The following is a 17,565-nucleotide window of genomic DNA, read 5'->3' on the forward strand; positions in this document are numbered from 1 at the left end:
AGCAAGTAATGTCTCACCCTAACAAATCAGAGCATGTAATGTCTCCCCCTAACAAATCAGAGCATGTAATGTCTCCCCCTAACAAATCAGTGCATGTAATGTCTCACCGTAACAAATCAGAGCACGTACTGTCTCACCCTAACAAATCATAGCATGTAATGTCTCACCCTAACAAATCAGAGCATGTAATGTCTCACCGTAACAAATCAGAGCATGTAATGTCTCACCGTAACAAATCAGAGCATGTAATGTCTCACCCTAACAAATCAGAGCATGTAATGTCTCACCCTAACAAATCAGAGCATGTAATGTCTCACCGTAACAAATCAGAGCATGTAATGTCTCACCCTAACAAATCAGTGCATGTAATGTCTCACCCTAACAAATCATAGCATGTAATGTCTCACCCTAACAAATCAGAGCATGTAATGTCTCACCGTAACAAATCAGAGCATGTAATGTCTCACCCTAACAAATCAGAGCATGTAATGTCTCCCCCTAACAAATCAGAGCATGTAATGTCTCCCCCTAACAAATCAGAGCATGTAATGTCTCACCGTAACAAATCAGAGCATGTAATGTCTCACCGTAACAAATCAGAGCATGTAATGTCTCACCGTAACAAATCAGAGCATGTAATGTCTCACAGTAACAAATCAGAGCATGTAATGTCTCACCCTAACAAATCAGAGCATGTAATGTCTCACCCTAACAAATCAGAGCATGTAATGTCTCACCCTAACAAATCAGAGCATGTAATGTCTCACCCTAACAAATCAGAGCATGTAATGTCTCACCCTAACAAATCAGAGCATGTAATGTCTCACCCTAACAATTCAGAGCATGTAATGTCTCACCCTAACAACTCAGAGCATGTAATGTCTCACCCTAACAAATCAGAGCATGTAATGTCTCACCCTAACAACTCAGAGCGTGTAATGTCTCACCCTAACAAATCAGAGCATGTAATGTCTCACCCTAACAAATCAGAGCACGTACTGTCTCACCCTAACAAATCAGAGAATGTAATGTCTCACCCTAACAAATCAGAGCACGTACTGTCTCACCCTAACAAATCAGAGCATGTACTCTCTCACCCTAACAAATCAGAGCATGTAATGTCTCACCCTAACAAATCAGAGCATGTGATGTCTCACCCTAACAATTCAGAGCATGTGATGTCTCACCCTAACAAATCAGAGCATGCAATGTCTCACCCTAACAAATCAGAGCATGTAATGTCTCACCCTAACAACTCAGAGCATGTAATGTCTCACCCTAACAAATCAGAGCATGTAATGTCTCAACCTAACAAATCAGAGCATGTAATGTCTCACCCTAACAAATCAGAGCATGTAATGTCTCACCCTATTAATCAGAGCATGTAATGTCTCACCCTAACAAATCAGAGCATGTAATGTCTCACCCTAACAAATCAGAGCATGTAATGTCTCACCCTAACAAATCAGAGCGTGTAATGTCTCACCCTAACAAATCAGAGCATGTACTGTCTCACCCTAACAAATCAGAGCATGTAATGTCTCACCCTAACAACTCAGAGCATGTAATGTCTCACCGTAACAAATCAGAGCATGTAATGTCTCACCGTAACAAATCAGAGCATGTAATGTCTCACCCTAACAAATCAGAGCATGTAATGTCTCCCCCTAACAACTCAGAGCATGTAATGTCTCACCGTAACAAATCAGAGCATGTAATGTCTCACCCTAACAAATCAGAGCATGTAATGTCTCACCGTAACAAATCAGAGCATGTAATGTCTCACCCTAACAAATCAGAGCATGTAATGTCTCACCCTAACAAATCAGAGCATGTAATGTCTCACCCTAACAAATCAGAGCATGTAATGTCTCCCCCTAACAAATCAGAGCATGTAATGTCTCCCCCTAACAACTCAGAGCATGTAATGTCTCACCGTAACAAATCAGAGCATGTAATGTCTCACCCTAACAAATCAGAGCATGTAATGTCTCACCGTAACAAATCAGAGCATGTAATGTCTCACCCTAACAAATCAGAGCATGTAATGTCTCACCCTAACAAATCAGTGCATGTAATGTCTCCCCCTAACAACTCAGTGCATGTAATGTCTCACCCTAACAACTCAGAGCATGTAATGTCTCCCCCTAACAAATCAGTGCATGTAATGTCTCCCCCTAACAAATCAGTGCATGTAATGTCTCCCCCTAACAAATCAGTGCATGTAATGTCTCCCCCTAACAAATCAGTGCATGTAATGTCTCCCCCTAACAAATCAGTGCATGTAATGTCTCCCCCTAACAAATCAGTGCATGTAATGTCTCCCCCTAACAAATCAGTGCATGTAATGTCTCCCCCTAACAAATCAGAGCACGTAATGTCTCCCCCTAACAACTCAGAGCATGTAATGTCTCACCGTAACAAATCATAGCATGTAATGTCTCACCGTAACAAATCAGTGCATGTAATGTCTCACCCTAACAAATCAGAGCATGTAATGTCTCACCCTAACAAATCAGTGCATGTAATGTCTCACCCTAACAAATCAGTGCATGTAATGTCTCACCCTAACAAATCAGTGCATGTAATGTCTCCCCCTAACAAATCAGTGCATGTAATGTCTCCCCCTAACAAATCAGAGCACGTAATGTCTCCCCCTAACAACTCAGAGCATGTAATGTAATCTAAAACTTTGGGGCTTGGCTAGGAGTCTGCAAATCAGCAAAATGTTATTTAAAAATAAGCAAAAACTATATATTGTTATAAAAACACTCTCAGATGGGCAATATAAATGGATCATCTACAAAACATTTATGCAAAGAAAAATCTATTGTACATTGTCCCTCTAATCCGCACAAAGGGGTAAACACAAAGGTAAAGTGTCGCTCAGGAGACACAAGCTGAGTAGGAGTCGCAGTTGCTTGCATCCAACAATGACCATTGAGGTGGTTTAAAGGGATACTGAACCAATTTTTCAATTTTAAACAACTTTCTAATTTACTTCTATTATCACATTTTCTTTGTTCTCCTGGTATCTTTATTTGAAAAAGCAGGAATGTAAGCTTACAAGCTGTCCCATCTTTGGTATCGCTTTTTGATTAGTGGCTAAATGTAGCCACCAATCAGCAGGCACTACCCAGATGCTAAACCAAAGATTGGCCGGTTTGTAAGCATACATTCCTGGTTTTTCAAATAAAGATACCTAAATAACAAAGGAAAATTGATAATACGAGTAAATTAGAAAGTTGCTTAAACTTGCACGTTCTGTCTGAATCATGAAAGAAAAAAAATTGGGTTCACTATCCCTTTAACCTGTGTGTTTAACCCTTTTGCAAAAATGTCTCACCCTAATCAGAGAATGTAATTTACGTACCACTTTGTTCCTTTATTATGGGCATTAACCACTTAATGGCAGCAACATACCCTTAGACATGCGTGTGTTGTTATGTGTACTATTATAACATGAGTAGACATTGGGGCCGGTTTCTCAATGTCTGGCGGACATAATCCGCTGTAGCATATCATGTCCACCAGACATCGCTGAATGCAGACTGTCGGCATTTAACATTGCACAAGCAGTTCTGGTGAATTGCTTGTGCAATGCCGCCCCCTGCAGATTCGCTAGCAGGGGGTGTCAATCAACCCGATGGTAAATGATCGGGTGGATTGCTGTCCGCAGCCTCAGAGGAGGCGTATGAGTTAAGGAGAAGTGGAAACAGGGGCATCAGTGGCCATTCGGCCCTTGATAAATCGGCCCCATAGTATGAATTTGTACGGATCACATGAATCTTAAGACCGCTGATCCTTAACTGGTCCGCTGCCTCTAAGGCTGCGGACATCAATCTGCCCGATCCTATACGATCGGGTTGATTGACACCCCCTGTTAGCGGCCGATTAGCCGCGAATCTGCAGGGGGAGGCATTGCATAAGCAGTTCACTAGAACTGCTTGTGCATTATTAAATGCTGACAGCGTATGCTACAGCTGATCATGTCCGCCAGACATTGGTAAATCGGTCCTATGTCTACTCATGTTATAATGGTTCTCATAGCTACACACACGTCTGAGGGACGGCTTAGAAGTGACATCACCATAGCTGTAAGAAGCTGCATTTCTACAACAAACCAGTCAGTCGAGTTCAGTAAAAACTACTCTCAGTTTCATGGGCTTTACAACAAACAAGATCCCTTTCATGAATATATTAAATGACTTTGCTACTGAATATATTTATGAACAGTCTTAAGATTTGACAGTTTAAAGAGACCTAAAAAACCCAAAACAATGATTTCATTATTCAGAGAGAGAATACAATTAAAAAAAAAAAAAATTCAATGTGTTTCTATTATCAAATTTGCTTCATTCTCATTTTATTCTTTGTTGAAAAGATATCTATATAGGTAGCGTGTGCATGTCTGGAACACTATATGACAGGAAAAGGGCTGCCATCTAGTGTTTAACTACTGCCATATAGTGTTGCACCTTCCTAAGCTTTACATCCCTGCTTGTCTACAATATAACAAGAGAATGTAACAAATTTGATAATAAAAGTAAACCGGAAAGTTGTTTTAAATTGTATGTTCTACCTAAATCATGAAAGAAACATTTGCGTTTTATGTCCATTTAAGGACTTCATGCATACAAAAGAAATTATAATCAGCAATTAAGCACTGCATTGCAAAAGAAACGTTTTAAAATACGTTATGTCATTTTATCAGTAGAATTTACAAGGTTTTGGAAATCAGAAGCATTTTGAAAAGCCAGGTTGAATCCTTGTCTATTTTGCTGTGGCCACTTAGGTACAGAAGTATAAAATAATTTGTACTCTAAGATAACCAATCACTGTGCATAATGTTGCAGGCTTAGATAAATGTCCCCATACTTAAAAGGACAGTACAATCAAAATTAGATTTTCATGATTCAGATAGAGCATGCAATTTCAAACAACTTTCCAATGTATGTCAGTTAGCTAATTTGCTTCATACTCTTGGCATTCTTTCTTTAAAAAGCATACCTAGATATGCTTTGGAGCAGCAATACACTGCTGGAATTGGTAGCTGCACTTATTTGCCTCTTGTCTTACTACTCCCAGTAATGCATTCAACAAAGGATACCAAGAGAATGAAGCAAATTTGACAATAGAAGAAAACTTGAAAGTTTTTTGTTTTTCAATTGTATGCGCTGAGTCCTAAATTAAAAAAAATTGGGTTTAATGTTTCTTTAAATATAATGGAACAACATTCCAATTTACTTCTATTTATTTAATTTGCTTCATTTTTCAGATATCCTATGTTGATGAAATAGCAATGCAAATGGGTGAGCCAATCACACGAGGCATCTATGTGCAGCCACCAATCAGCAGCTAATGAGCCTTTTCAACAAAGTATATCAAGAGAATAAAGCATATTAGATAATAGAAGTACATTGGAAATTTGATTAAAAACAAAATTTATGCTTACTTGATAAATTTCTTTCTCATGTGGTGTATCCAGTACACGGGTTCATCCATTACTTGTGGGATATTCTCCTTCCCAACAGGAAGTTGCAAAGAGGACACCCACAGCAGAGCTGTCTATATAGCTCCTCCCCTAACCCCCACCTCCAGTCATTCGACCGAAGACAAGTAAGAAAAAGGAGAAACTATAGGGTGCAGTGGTGACTGTAGTTTTAAAAATAAAAAACACTTGACTTAAAGTGACAGGGCAGGCCGTGGACTGGATACACCACAAGAGAAAGAAATTTATCAGGTAAGCATAAATTTTGTTTTCTCTTGTAAGGTGTATCCAGTCCACGGGTTCATCCATTACTTGTGGGATACCAATACCAAAGCTTTAGGACACGGATGAAGGGAGGGACAAGGCAGGAACTTAAACGGAAGGCACCACCTTTCTCCCAAAAATAGCCTCCGAAGAAGCAAAAGTATCAAATTTGTAAAATTTAGAAAAAGTATGAAGCGAAGACCAAGTCGCCGCCTTACAAATCTGTTCAACAGAGGCCTCATTTTTAAAAGTCCATGTGGAAGCTACCACTCTAGTAGAATGAGCTGTAATCCTTTCAGGAGGCTGCTGGCCAGCAGTCTCATAAGCTAAACGGATTATGCTTCTCAGCCAAAAAGAAAGAGAAGTTGCCAAAGCCTTTTGGCCTCTCCTCTTTCCAGAGTAGACAACAAACAATGCAGATGTTTGACGAAAATCCTTAGTATCTTGTAAATAGAACTTTATAGCACGAACCACGTCAAGATTGTGTAACAGACGTTCCTTCTTTGAAGAAGGATTAGGACACAGTGACGGAACAACAATTTCCTGATTGATATTCTTATTAGAAACCACCTTAGGAAGAAAACCAGGTTTGGTACGCAAAACTACCTTATCTGAATGGAAGACCAGATAAGGGGAATCACACTGTAAGGCAGATAATTCTGAAACTCTTCGAGCCGAAGAGATAGCTACTAAGAACAGAACTTTCCAAGATAAAAGCTTGATATCTATGGAATGCAAAGGTTCAAACGGAACCCCTTGAAGAACTTTAAATTTAGTTCTTAAATTCCATGGCGGAGCAACAGGTTTAAACACAGGCTTGATTCAAACTAAAGCCTGACAAAACGCCTGAACGTCTGGAACATCCGCCAGACGCTTGTGCAAAAGAATAGACAGAGCAGAAATCTGTCCCTTTAAGGAACTAGCTGATAATCCCTTTTCCAATCCCTCTTGGAGAAAAGATAATATCCTAGGAATCCTGACCTTACTCCATGAGTAACCCCTGGATTCACACCAATGAAGACATTTACACCATATCTTATGATAGATTTTTCTGGTGACAGGCTTACGAGCCTGAATCAAGGTATCAATGACCGACACGGAGAAACAACGTTTTGATAAAATCAAGTGTTCAATCTCCAAGCAGTCAGACGCAGAGAAATTAGATTTGGATGTTTGAATGGACCTTGGAGTAGAAGGTTCTGCCTCAGCGGCAGAGTCCATGGTGGAAAGGATGACATGTCCACCAGATCTGCATACCAAGTCCTGCGTGGCCACGCAGGTGCTATCAAAATCACCGAAGCTCTCTCCTGCTTGATCTTGGCAATCAGACGAGGGAGGAGAGGAAATTGTGGAAACACATAACCAAGGCTGAAGGACCAGGGCACTGCTAGAGCATCTATCAGCGCTGCCTGGGGATCCCTTGACCTGGACCCATAACAAGGAAGCTTGGCATTCTGACGAGACGCCATCAGATCCAGTTCTGGTTTGCCCCATAGTTGAATCAGCTGGGCAAATACCTCCGGATGGAGCTCGCACTCCCCCGGATGAAAAGTCTGCCTAGTATTACCCTGTTTAGTAAGCATGATCCCAGTCATTGCAAAATCACTGCATCTAGCTTACCTCAAATATAAAAGGCTCTGTCAGCATTTTCTAGAACTTATCATCTCTCTAGAAATAAATATACTGAACATACCTCATAGCAGGTAATCTGCAGACCGTTCCCCCAACTGAAGCTTTCCCATACTCTTCAGTTATGCGTGAGAACAGCAATGGACCTTAGTTACAAACCACTAAGATCATCATCCTCCGGGCAGAATTCTTCTTCTAATTTCTGCCTGGGAGTAAAGTCACCACATATCTCTTTATACTTCCTATCTTGTCAAGAGTTGCAAAGAGAATGACTGGAGGTGGGGGTTAGGGGAGGAGCTATATAGACAGCTCTGATGTGGGTGTCCTCTTTGCAACTTCCTGTTGAGAAGGAGAATATCCCACAAGTAATGGATGAACCCGTGGACTGGATACACCTTACAAGAGAAATTGCTGCTCTTTCTAAATCATGAAAGAATACATTTGGGATTCATGTCCCTTTAAAATGTTATGGTGGAGTTTAAATGTTGCATATATTGTCCCTTTAATGCTTGCGTACATTGTGATTTGCTTTATCAAAAACCAGGCTACATGGTTTGACTGACAAAGTAGCAGTTCTCTTCTACACATTCAGTTATGTAATAAAGCTGATCTGCTTTTTTTTAGTATCTCTGCATTTTGCCAGACTACTATTTTTTTTACATAAGAACGTTATTGCTGTTTGATGTTGAAGAACAGAATATATCACAATAAAACAATCAGAACTTGCAAGCCGAACACAAACCTCAAAATAGTCCAAAACCACAGCAAAGCAAGACTCCCTTAAACACCATTAACAAGCAAGAAATCATAGAGATTTGAATGTGAAATATGGTATAGGATTCCTAGTTACAATACAGAAAGGATATCTTAGCACTTTAAGTCAAACTATTCTCAAACTTGGTGAGCACCAATGTAACTATGTATGAGCTCATAGGCAATCACATAAAAAGAGGGAACACGTGTTGTGTAGAATAATTTGGATATATCATGGAAGAAGTTAGGGAAAATTAAAAGGTATATAATACTCAATTTTTTTCTTTCAAGATTCAGATAGAGCATGCCATTTTAAGCAACTTCCTAATTTACTCCTATTATCAATTTTACTGCATTCTCTTGGTATCTCTATTTAATTATCTTTATTTTAAAAAAGCTGGAATGTAAGCTTAGGAGCCAGCACATTTTTGTTTCAGCACCCTGGGTAGTGCTTGCTACATTTAGACAATCAACAAGCGCTACCAAGGTGCTGAGCCAAAAATGGGCCTGCTCTTAAAAGGACACTGAACCCAATTTTTTTCTTTCGTGATTCAGGTAGAGCATGACATTTTAAGTAACTTTCTAATTTACTCCTATTATCAATTTTTCTTCATTCTCTTGGTATCTTTGTTTGAAATGCAAGAATGTAAGTTTAGATGCTGGCCCATTTTTTGTAAACATCCTGGGTTGTCCTTGCTGATTGGTGGATAAATTTATCCACCAATAAAAAAAAGTGCTGTCCACGGTTCTGAAACAAAAAAAATCTTAGATGCCTTCTTTTTCAAATAAAGATAGCAAGTGAACGAAGAAAAATTGATAATAGGAGTAAATTAGAAAGGTGCTTAAAATTGCATGCTCTATCTGAATCACGAAAGAAAAAATGTGGGTTCAGTGTCCCTTTAAGTTTACATCCTTGCTTTTTCAACTAAAGACATCAAGAGAAAGAAGAAAAATTGAGGATGGGGTAAATTAGAAAGTTGCTTAAATTGCATGCTCTATCTGAATCATGAAAGTTTAATTTTGACTAGACAATCCCTTTAAAAAAAATATATACATTAATTTTTATTTGTAGAAATGAAAGAATTTCCCCAGTATAAAAAATAAATGAATATAAAATGAAAACAGTTATTATAGTAGTGTAGGCACTTACTTATGTGGTCAATTGCCCCGGCACAGAACTTCCCGTAGAATTTTTTGGCTCCAAGACAGCGAAGATCATGAATTGTATACGGCCACAAGTGAAGAACATTGTTTCTTGAAAATGTGTCTCTCTTTTCTACCACTACTACTTTGGCTCCTAAGCTGGCGAGCTCTATCGCCGTCCTCAGACCACAGGGGCCTCCACCTATTATTAAACACTAGAAAAACAAACAAACAGAAAGCTTAGCTTTAGAATTGGTAAAATGTTCACTTCAGTAAAACTTAAAGGGACAGTCAAGTCAAAATGAAACTTTCATGATTCAGATAGAGCACATGATTTTAAACAACTTTCCAATTCACTTCCATTATCTAAATGTGCACAGTCTTTTTATATATACACCTTCTGGAGCACCAGATCCTACTGAGCATGTGCAAAATTTACAGGATATACGTATGTGCATTTTGTGATTGGCTGATGGCTGTCACATGATACATTAGGAAGTAATATATAACTCAAATTTTTTAGAATAAAAATCTACTAATTTGATATTTAAACTAAGTGCTTTTGCATTGTCTCTTTATTATGCATTTATTGATTAAGCTAGCCATTCTACTGTATTTAGTCGTCCTTTAAAGGGACATGATAATCAAAAGTTGTTGTTTTTTTTATCACTGACATAAAAGAGCAGCATTTATACTTAAGTATTGGCAAGAAGCACCTATTAGCCAATGTGAATTATCAAAAAGTACCAATCAGCCAATGAGTATTATTAAGAAGTAGCTAGCAGCCAATCATCATTAGCGGGCAGTACTGATGCATTCGTTTTTGTTTAAATTAAAGCTGCTTTTACATCACATTTTTCAGGGAATTCAAAACATTTAAAGGGACAGTCTAGCCAAAATTAAACTCACATAGGGCAAGCAATTTTAAGCAACTTTGCAATTTACTTTTGTCATAAAATTTGTTTTGTTATCTTGATATTTTTTGTTGAAAGCTAAACCTAGGTAGGCTCATCAACTGATTTCTAAGCTGTTGAAGGCCGCCTCTTAGTGCATGTGACAGTTTTTTCACAGCTAGACAGCGCTAGTTCAAGTGTGCCATATAGATAACATTGTGCTCACTCCCGTGGAAGTTATTTATGAGCCAGCACTGATTGGCTAAAATACAAGTTTGTAAAAAGAACTAAAATAAGGGAGCAGTCTGCAGAGGCTTAGATACAAGGTAATCACAGAGGTAAAAAGTGTATTAATATTACTGTGTTGGATGGGTAATAAACATTAAAGGGACAGTTTACTCAAAAATGATCCACTTTACCTGCTGGAGTGTATTAAATTGTTTACAAGTATTGCCATTACCCTTATATTGGCATTTGAATTAGTTTATCTAGCCTGTGGTATCCCCATCTATCCTGAAAGTTTTTGGCCTTGAGGCCAAGCTGTATTAACACAGCCAGCAGAAGAAATTACACTCCCAGTGGGTTATAGAAGAGATAAGGTAATAAAATGTTAATTTCCCATTGTTCTCTCCAAGTATTGGTGATTGGTTTATGGACAGATATATAATAAAGAAGCAGGTATATGTGATAAAGTAATGAGATCTGATTGTACCTACAAGTTCAACCCATGTTATAAGGTTGTGGCTTCATAACACAAAATCAGCTCATTCATATACACTAATTAGCCTTAAAAAGCAAATCTCATACATTTTATACTCTGCAGCTGGGGGGAAAAGGTAAGTGGAAACACATTAAGGGAAAACTATTTTATAGTATACTGTCCCTTTAAACAAATCAAGTAGACTGTTACTTTAATGCTGCTCTTTAAAATGAATGATGAAAAAACCCCAAATACAAATACATAAGTGACTTATAGCTCACCATAAGCGGTTTGACTATTCATGATCATCCGTTTAATTTGTGATTTATTTTCTATGAAACTTTTACATGTGAATTAGATCTAAGCAGGAAAACAATGGTTTGCTCAACTTCATAATCTATTAATGAACAAAGTATGTGAATTTAAAAACCAAAAAAGTCATTAATTAATGTGCATGCAAACCAGTACTGTATGTAGCTATCTATAGCTGTTCTTTCAATCTTTATTTAAAAAGGCAATGCTATAATAAACAAAACATAAAATACATTGTATACATAGAGAGTAGCTGTCTAAAGTAACATTTATATACTATTGTTTTTATTACCCAGTGTGCTTTTTGCTACATAATATTTATTTGCCTTCAGGAAAAGAATTATTTGTTTAAAACACACAAATATTCTTTATTATTCTATTACAAAGTATTTATACAACAACCTTGTCAGTGCAACAGACAGGTGGTGGAATAAATATAATACAAAATAATTTGTTATACTATGTTATCACTACAGCAAATTACTGTTGACCAGTAAAATATAGTTTTTTTTAAAAAAAAAGACACATAAATGTTTGTTTGTTTTTACAATTCTTAAAGGGACACTAAACCCATTTTTTTTTCATAATTCAGACAGCACATGCAATTTTAAGCAACTTTTCAATTTACTCATAAATTGTTCTTTTGCTATCTTTATTTAAAAAGCAGGAATGTGATGCATAGAAGTCGGCCCATTTTTGGTAGAGAACCTGGGCTATGCTTGCTTATTGGTGGGTAAATGTAAGCCTCCAATAAGCAAGCACTATCCATGGTGCTGAACCTAAAATGGGCTTGGTGCTAAGATTTACATTCCTGCTTTTAAAATAAAGATAGCAAGAGAATAAAGAAAAATTAATAATAGGAGTAAATTAGAAAGTTGCTTAAAATTTCAAGCTCTATCTGAATCACAAAAGATAAAAATGTGGGTTCAGTATCACTTTAAGTAGCTTATGGTTTCCCTCCCACTCTGTCTTGGTGCCAGTTTCAGACAGAACTCACGTTCTCTTCCTCTTGCTGCATATAAAGGCATTACGCACTATTTTTGTGAGACAGCGCACTTGTTTCTACGTACAGCAGAGTAATAAGCTTAGAGGCAGGCAAGGGTCTAAAGCAAAACTACCAGCCTGTCATGTCCCCTGTTGGTTATTTAATACTTTTATAGAGATCAGACGACTAATAGCAAATAGGAATTGTAGATTCTAGGTCTGTCCTTACTAAAATAAATAGTCACCAAGGTCCACTGTTTACTGAACCCATTAAAATGCATTAAAGAAACAGGAATGCCAAAAATTTAACTTTCATGACCCAGAAAAACGTACAATTTAAAAAAAGTTCTAGTATTAAATTTACATCTTTCTCCTGATTTCCTTTGTGGAAAATGTGTTCCTTTCCCTTACAAGAGAAATGGGTAAATCTGATGAGAGAATTACAGTGGAAAGCATTTTATAATTGTACATTGTATCTGAATCCTGAAAGGCTTCCATCACTTGAACAGTTTTCTAACGGAAGAACAATCCGTAGTTTCTATATGCTGCAACTATCTGAACTCCTGCTAAACCAAAGACTGTTATTTTAAGCTAACTCGTGTGTATAAGGTATAGGAAGTACTACTTTTTGTCAGATTAAATTATAAATCTCCTGAAATTTCTGAAACATTGAATCATAGTTCAAGTAACTACACAATATACCAGATTTGTTTCAAATGCCAAAACTAAACTAGACTAAAAGGCTCATTCACAGAAAGAAGAATATAGACTATGACATACAGTATATGCTCTGTGCAGGGCCGTCTTTAATATTGACTCGACCCTGGGCAAACATTTTCTTTCCCCCCCCCCCATGCAATTTCGCTCTCCACCCAAACATCCCGAAAAACAACTAAATCAATTTATTTTTTTTAATTGTTAGCCCAGAAGTCAACAACCAACAGAGATAAATGACCTACAAATTAATATGGTACATCACCTTGTCTGCTGCACTCAATTAGAATACATGGGTGCGTGAAAGGGGTGTTAGGTGTTAGAATCTATCAGGTAATAGAGGCATAGTCGACCCCTTGCTAGGGTTCTCTAAGGGGTGGGCGGGCCATCAAGTGAGATAGGATACATTTGTTACGTATTTTTTCATTCTAAAATCTAATATTATAATAAGGTCAGGCGTACATTTTATATACATATGTTCTATGAACTGATATCTATGTGATCTATCAATTATTGATATGTGTACACATTCTGTTTTAGTTTGTATATAGTTTTTAAGCATATTTTAGTATCCTTTTATTATGTACATTCAGTATGTTTTATTTATTATGCTAGTCCTGCCATGGTTAGCGTCTCATTACACACATGATATCCCTTAAGTTACTCTTAATGTGAGGACTAGTCACGAGTCATTATCCATTATACATATAGAGCAAGTAGTTCATATCCATTTTACAGCCTGATGAAACTGCATTTTTCTTTGCTGAGAAACGCGTTGCTGTATTTATAGTGTGCCAAATAAAGTTTGCACTTTTTAATATTACTTGCTCTGCTTTTACTCATCAATCACGATATACGATTATATGGTCCTATCTTCTCGCCCTTGTTGGATCCTGTGCATTACCCTCCTAACACCTGGGCTTACTGATATCTGGATGACTGCTACTCCCTGAGGGATCCCCGCTGCAGTGGTTGGTGTATCTTTCCACGTGACCTGACACTGGCGTGTGGGCGTCTCTGCCTCAAGTCTCTCGGGCGACTCTTTTGGTCCCGTACTGCTTAGTGGGGTACTCCGGTTGTGCAGCCGTGTATGTGAGTAGCAATCTTCAGGGAGGGCTCATCTGCTATCGTTTGTGTTGTCTCCAGACGTTATTACCCTATGTGGCGCCTCTTTCTTTCCCTGCTCCTACAGGACTCATTTCATCACATATAACTATTAAGAGTGCTGCCGAATCTTGTCCATTCACGGAATATACACTAGCGCACCTCTCTAGGATGTAAGATTCTAGTATTACTGGACTTTATTGCTTTCACTATACAGTGGTATTAATCTCTATTTATGAAACAATTATAAGTATTTAATGTTCAAATGAATTGGTTGAGTTCTGTAGCACTAAAGTATTTCATACTGTAATTTAATGTACATTCTTTCATGTCCCTTTAAATGCATGATCTCAGCCTCGTCATATGTTCTGACTGAGATTCTATATGTAACTTTTAACCTTTTAGCTGCCAGACTGGGTTTCAACACACTTCATAGTATCTTCCACTGGCGGCCAAACATGTAACACATTAAAAAAGATAGTAACGTCCAAATTAAACTTTCATGATTCAGATATGGCATGTAATTTTAAACAACTTTCTAATTTACTTTTATCCTCATATTTGCTTTGCTCTCTTGTTATTCTTAGTTGAAAGCTAAACCTAGGAAGGCTTATATGCTAATTTCTAAGACCTTGAAGGCTGCCTCTCATCTGAATGCATTTTACATTTTTTTCACAGCTAGAGGGCGTTAGTTCATGTGCTTCATATAGATTACTTTGTGCTCACGCACATGAAGTTATTTAAGAGTCAGCAGTTATTGCCTGAAATGCAAGTCTGTCAAAAGATCCGAGATAAGGAGGCAGTCAGTAGAAGCTTATATACAAGGTAATCATATAGGTAAAAAGTATAATAATATAATTGTGTTGGTTATGCAAAACTGGGGAAAGGGTAATAAAGGGATTATCAATCTTTTTAAAAATAGCATTTTTTGGTGTTTACTATCACTTTAAGTTACATTTAAAGGGACATGAAACCCAACATTTGATTCAGATAGAACACACAGTTTTAAACAACTTCCTAATACACCTCTATTATCAAATTTCATTCTTTCTCTTGTTATTCCTTGCTAAAGGAGCAGCAAAGTCCTACTGGGACCTACCTGAATACATCAGGTGAGCCAATGACAAGAGGCATATATGTGCAGCCACCAATCAGCAGCTAGCTCCCAGTAGAACATTGCTGCTCTTGAGTCTAACTAGGTATGCTTTTCAACAAAGGACACAAAAAGAAAGTAAATTGGTAAGCTGTAATGAAATTGTATATTCTTTTTGAATCAAGAAAGTTTAATTTTGACTTTACTGTACCTTTAATTAAAAGGATATTGAAGTTAAAGTTGAATTTCCTATAAATAAATGAAAATAAAATAACATTGCAATATTACTTATTTAGGTTTCTGTTGCTATAAAAATTGTGCATGTCACATGGCGTCTAGAGAGGCTGGAGCTCACGTTCTGTGTTTAAAGGGATATTATTGTGTATATATATATATATATATATATATATATATATATATATATATATAACACACAGAGAAAACCCAGCACTCACTTACAAGCTCTCAGCTAAGATTTAAAAGCAAAAATGGAAAGGTTAGTTACAGCATCTGGCCAAATGGGACAAGCTCAGGTACCACGTCAAGGTCCTTTCCAATACCTGAGACCCTAAAACAGGCACACAATGCAAGCTTTCAAATCCAAACAAACTGAAAACAAGGGAAGGGTGCACAGGAATATGTAATCACCCTAGACATATACAAAACACGGAAGGGAACTGCACTCTCATACCGGACGGGGTACACATCCCATGACCCTGCAACTTGCTCAGCCCTGGGTGCCACTGGCACTCACAGGAAGCTGTGCTGTCCCCAGAGCCACAAGCAGTTAACCCCAGACAGGTCTGGGTGCAAGAACCATAGGGAAAATTACAAAACAAATTAATACAACACACAGAGAAAACCCAGCACTCACTTACAAGCTCTCAGCTAAGATTTAAAAGCAAAAATGGAAAGGTTAGTTACAGCATCTGGCCAAATGGGACAAGCTCAGGTACCACGTCAAGGTCCTTTCCAATACCTGAGACCCTAAAACAGCCACACAATGCAAGCTTTCAAATCCAAACAAACTAGGGTGATTACATATTCCTGTGCACCCTTCCCTTGTTTTCAGTTTGTTTGGATTTGAAAGCTTGCATTGTGTGGCTGTTTTAGGGTCTCAGGTATTGGAAAGGACCTTGACGTGGTACCTGAGCTTGTCCCATTTGGCCAGATGCTGTAACTAACCTTTCCATTTTTGCTTTTAAATCTTAGCTGAGAGCTTGTAAGTGAGTGCTGGGTTTTCTCTGTGTGTTGTATTAATTTGTTTTGTAATTTTCCCTATGGTTCTTGCACCCAGACCTGTCTGGGGTTAACTGCTTGTGGCTCTGGGGACAGCACAGCTTCCTGTGAGTGCCAGTGGCACCCAGGGCTGAGCAAGTTGCAGGGTCATGGGATGTGTACCCCGTCCGGTATGAGAGTGCAGTTCCCTTCCGTGTTTTGTATATATATATATATATATATATATATATATATATATATGCGCCCCTGCTCTACTGAAGTCAATCCCGTGAGCAGGGGCTGTCAATCACCCTAGTCGGACTAGTTTAATATGCCACCGCAGAGCTGGTGTACAGGTTAGGAAACAGTGGTCTGACTGATGCCTGTTGCTTCTTAACTATCAGTTGCACATGAGACCCTGCACCAAAGGAGCTCCAAAGCTGCATCCAGAACGTGATAAATGGACCCCTATGTGTTTAACTACCACAAAGGGGATGAAAGCATAAAGTCCCACTCAGAAGCCACTGAGAATCCCAGGCCATAGCAGGAATCAGCCTTTGAACAAATCAGTAGGGCTTAATCTATGTGTTTAACCCAGAACAAATTAGGGAATGTTTCCATTATAATGTCTATTTAAGTATGCTGCATGCTGCCTGACCTAGCTTTATATATTGCACAGTAACTGCTTAGAGCATAAACAAATAGGCCACAATTAAGGGATGTAAGTTATGTAACTTGTTAAAAAAAATTACAGCAGAATTTGGTGACTCTAAGGAGTGTGGGACAGGCAGCATTTGTACAGCAACAGTTTATAATAAAAGTGAGCAAAATAGAATCCTCAACCGCCTCTGCTGTGAATTTTACACAAACCAATTTCCTTTAAAGGGATATAAAAACCACCAAAAATATTTTGTGAATCATATAGAGCAGACAATTCCATTATCAAATGTGTTTAGCTCCCATGATATTCTGTGTTGAAGAGATATCTAAGTAGGCATCTGGAGCACTACATGACAGGATATAGTGCTGCAATCTATTGCTCTTGCAAATGGATAACATTCTTGTACAACTGCTGTCATATAGTGCTCCAGACATGGGCCGGCTCCTAAGCTTATGTCCCTGCCTTTCAACGAAAGACACCAAGAGAACAAAGAAAATTGATAATAAAGCTCAATTAGAAAGTTGTTTAAAATTGCATGCTCTATCTGAATCATAAAAGAAAAATGTTGGGTTTCATGATCCTTGAAGAATAATCTATGACACAACC

General features: G+C 38.0%; 1 protein-coding gene across 1 annotated transcript in view; it reads right to left on the reverse strand.

Moving 5' to 3' along the window:
* The window catches only part of MICAL2 (microtubule associated monooxygenase, calponin and LIM domain containing 2), a 529,879-nt gene that overhangs the window by 359,092 nt on the left and 153,222 nt on the right, over window positions 1-17,565 (reverse strand). The window contains exon 3 of the mRNA XM_053689298.1: window positions 9,288-9,495. Within this exon, the coding sequence (XP_053545273.1) occupies window positions 9,288-9,495 (208 nt within the window). The remainder of the gene's footprint in view (window positions 1-9,287; window positions 9,496-17,565) is intronic.

Source organism: Bombina bombina, chromosome 7, assembly GCF_027579735.1.
Source record: "Bombina bombina isolate aBomBom1 chromosome 7, aBomBom1.pri, whole genome shotgun sequence".
In the NCBI taxonomy this organism is placed as follows: Eukaryota; Metazoa; Chordata; class Amphibia; order Anura; family Bombinatoridae; genus Bombina; species Bombina bombina.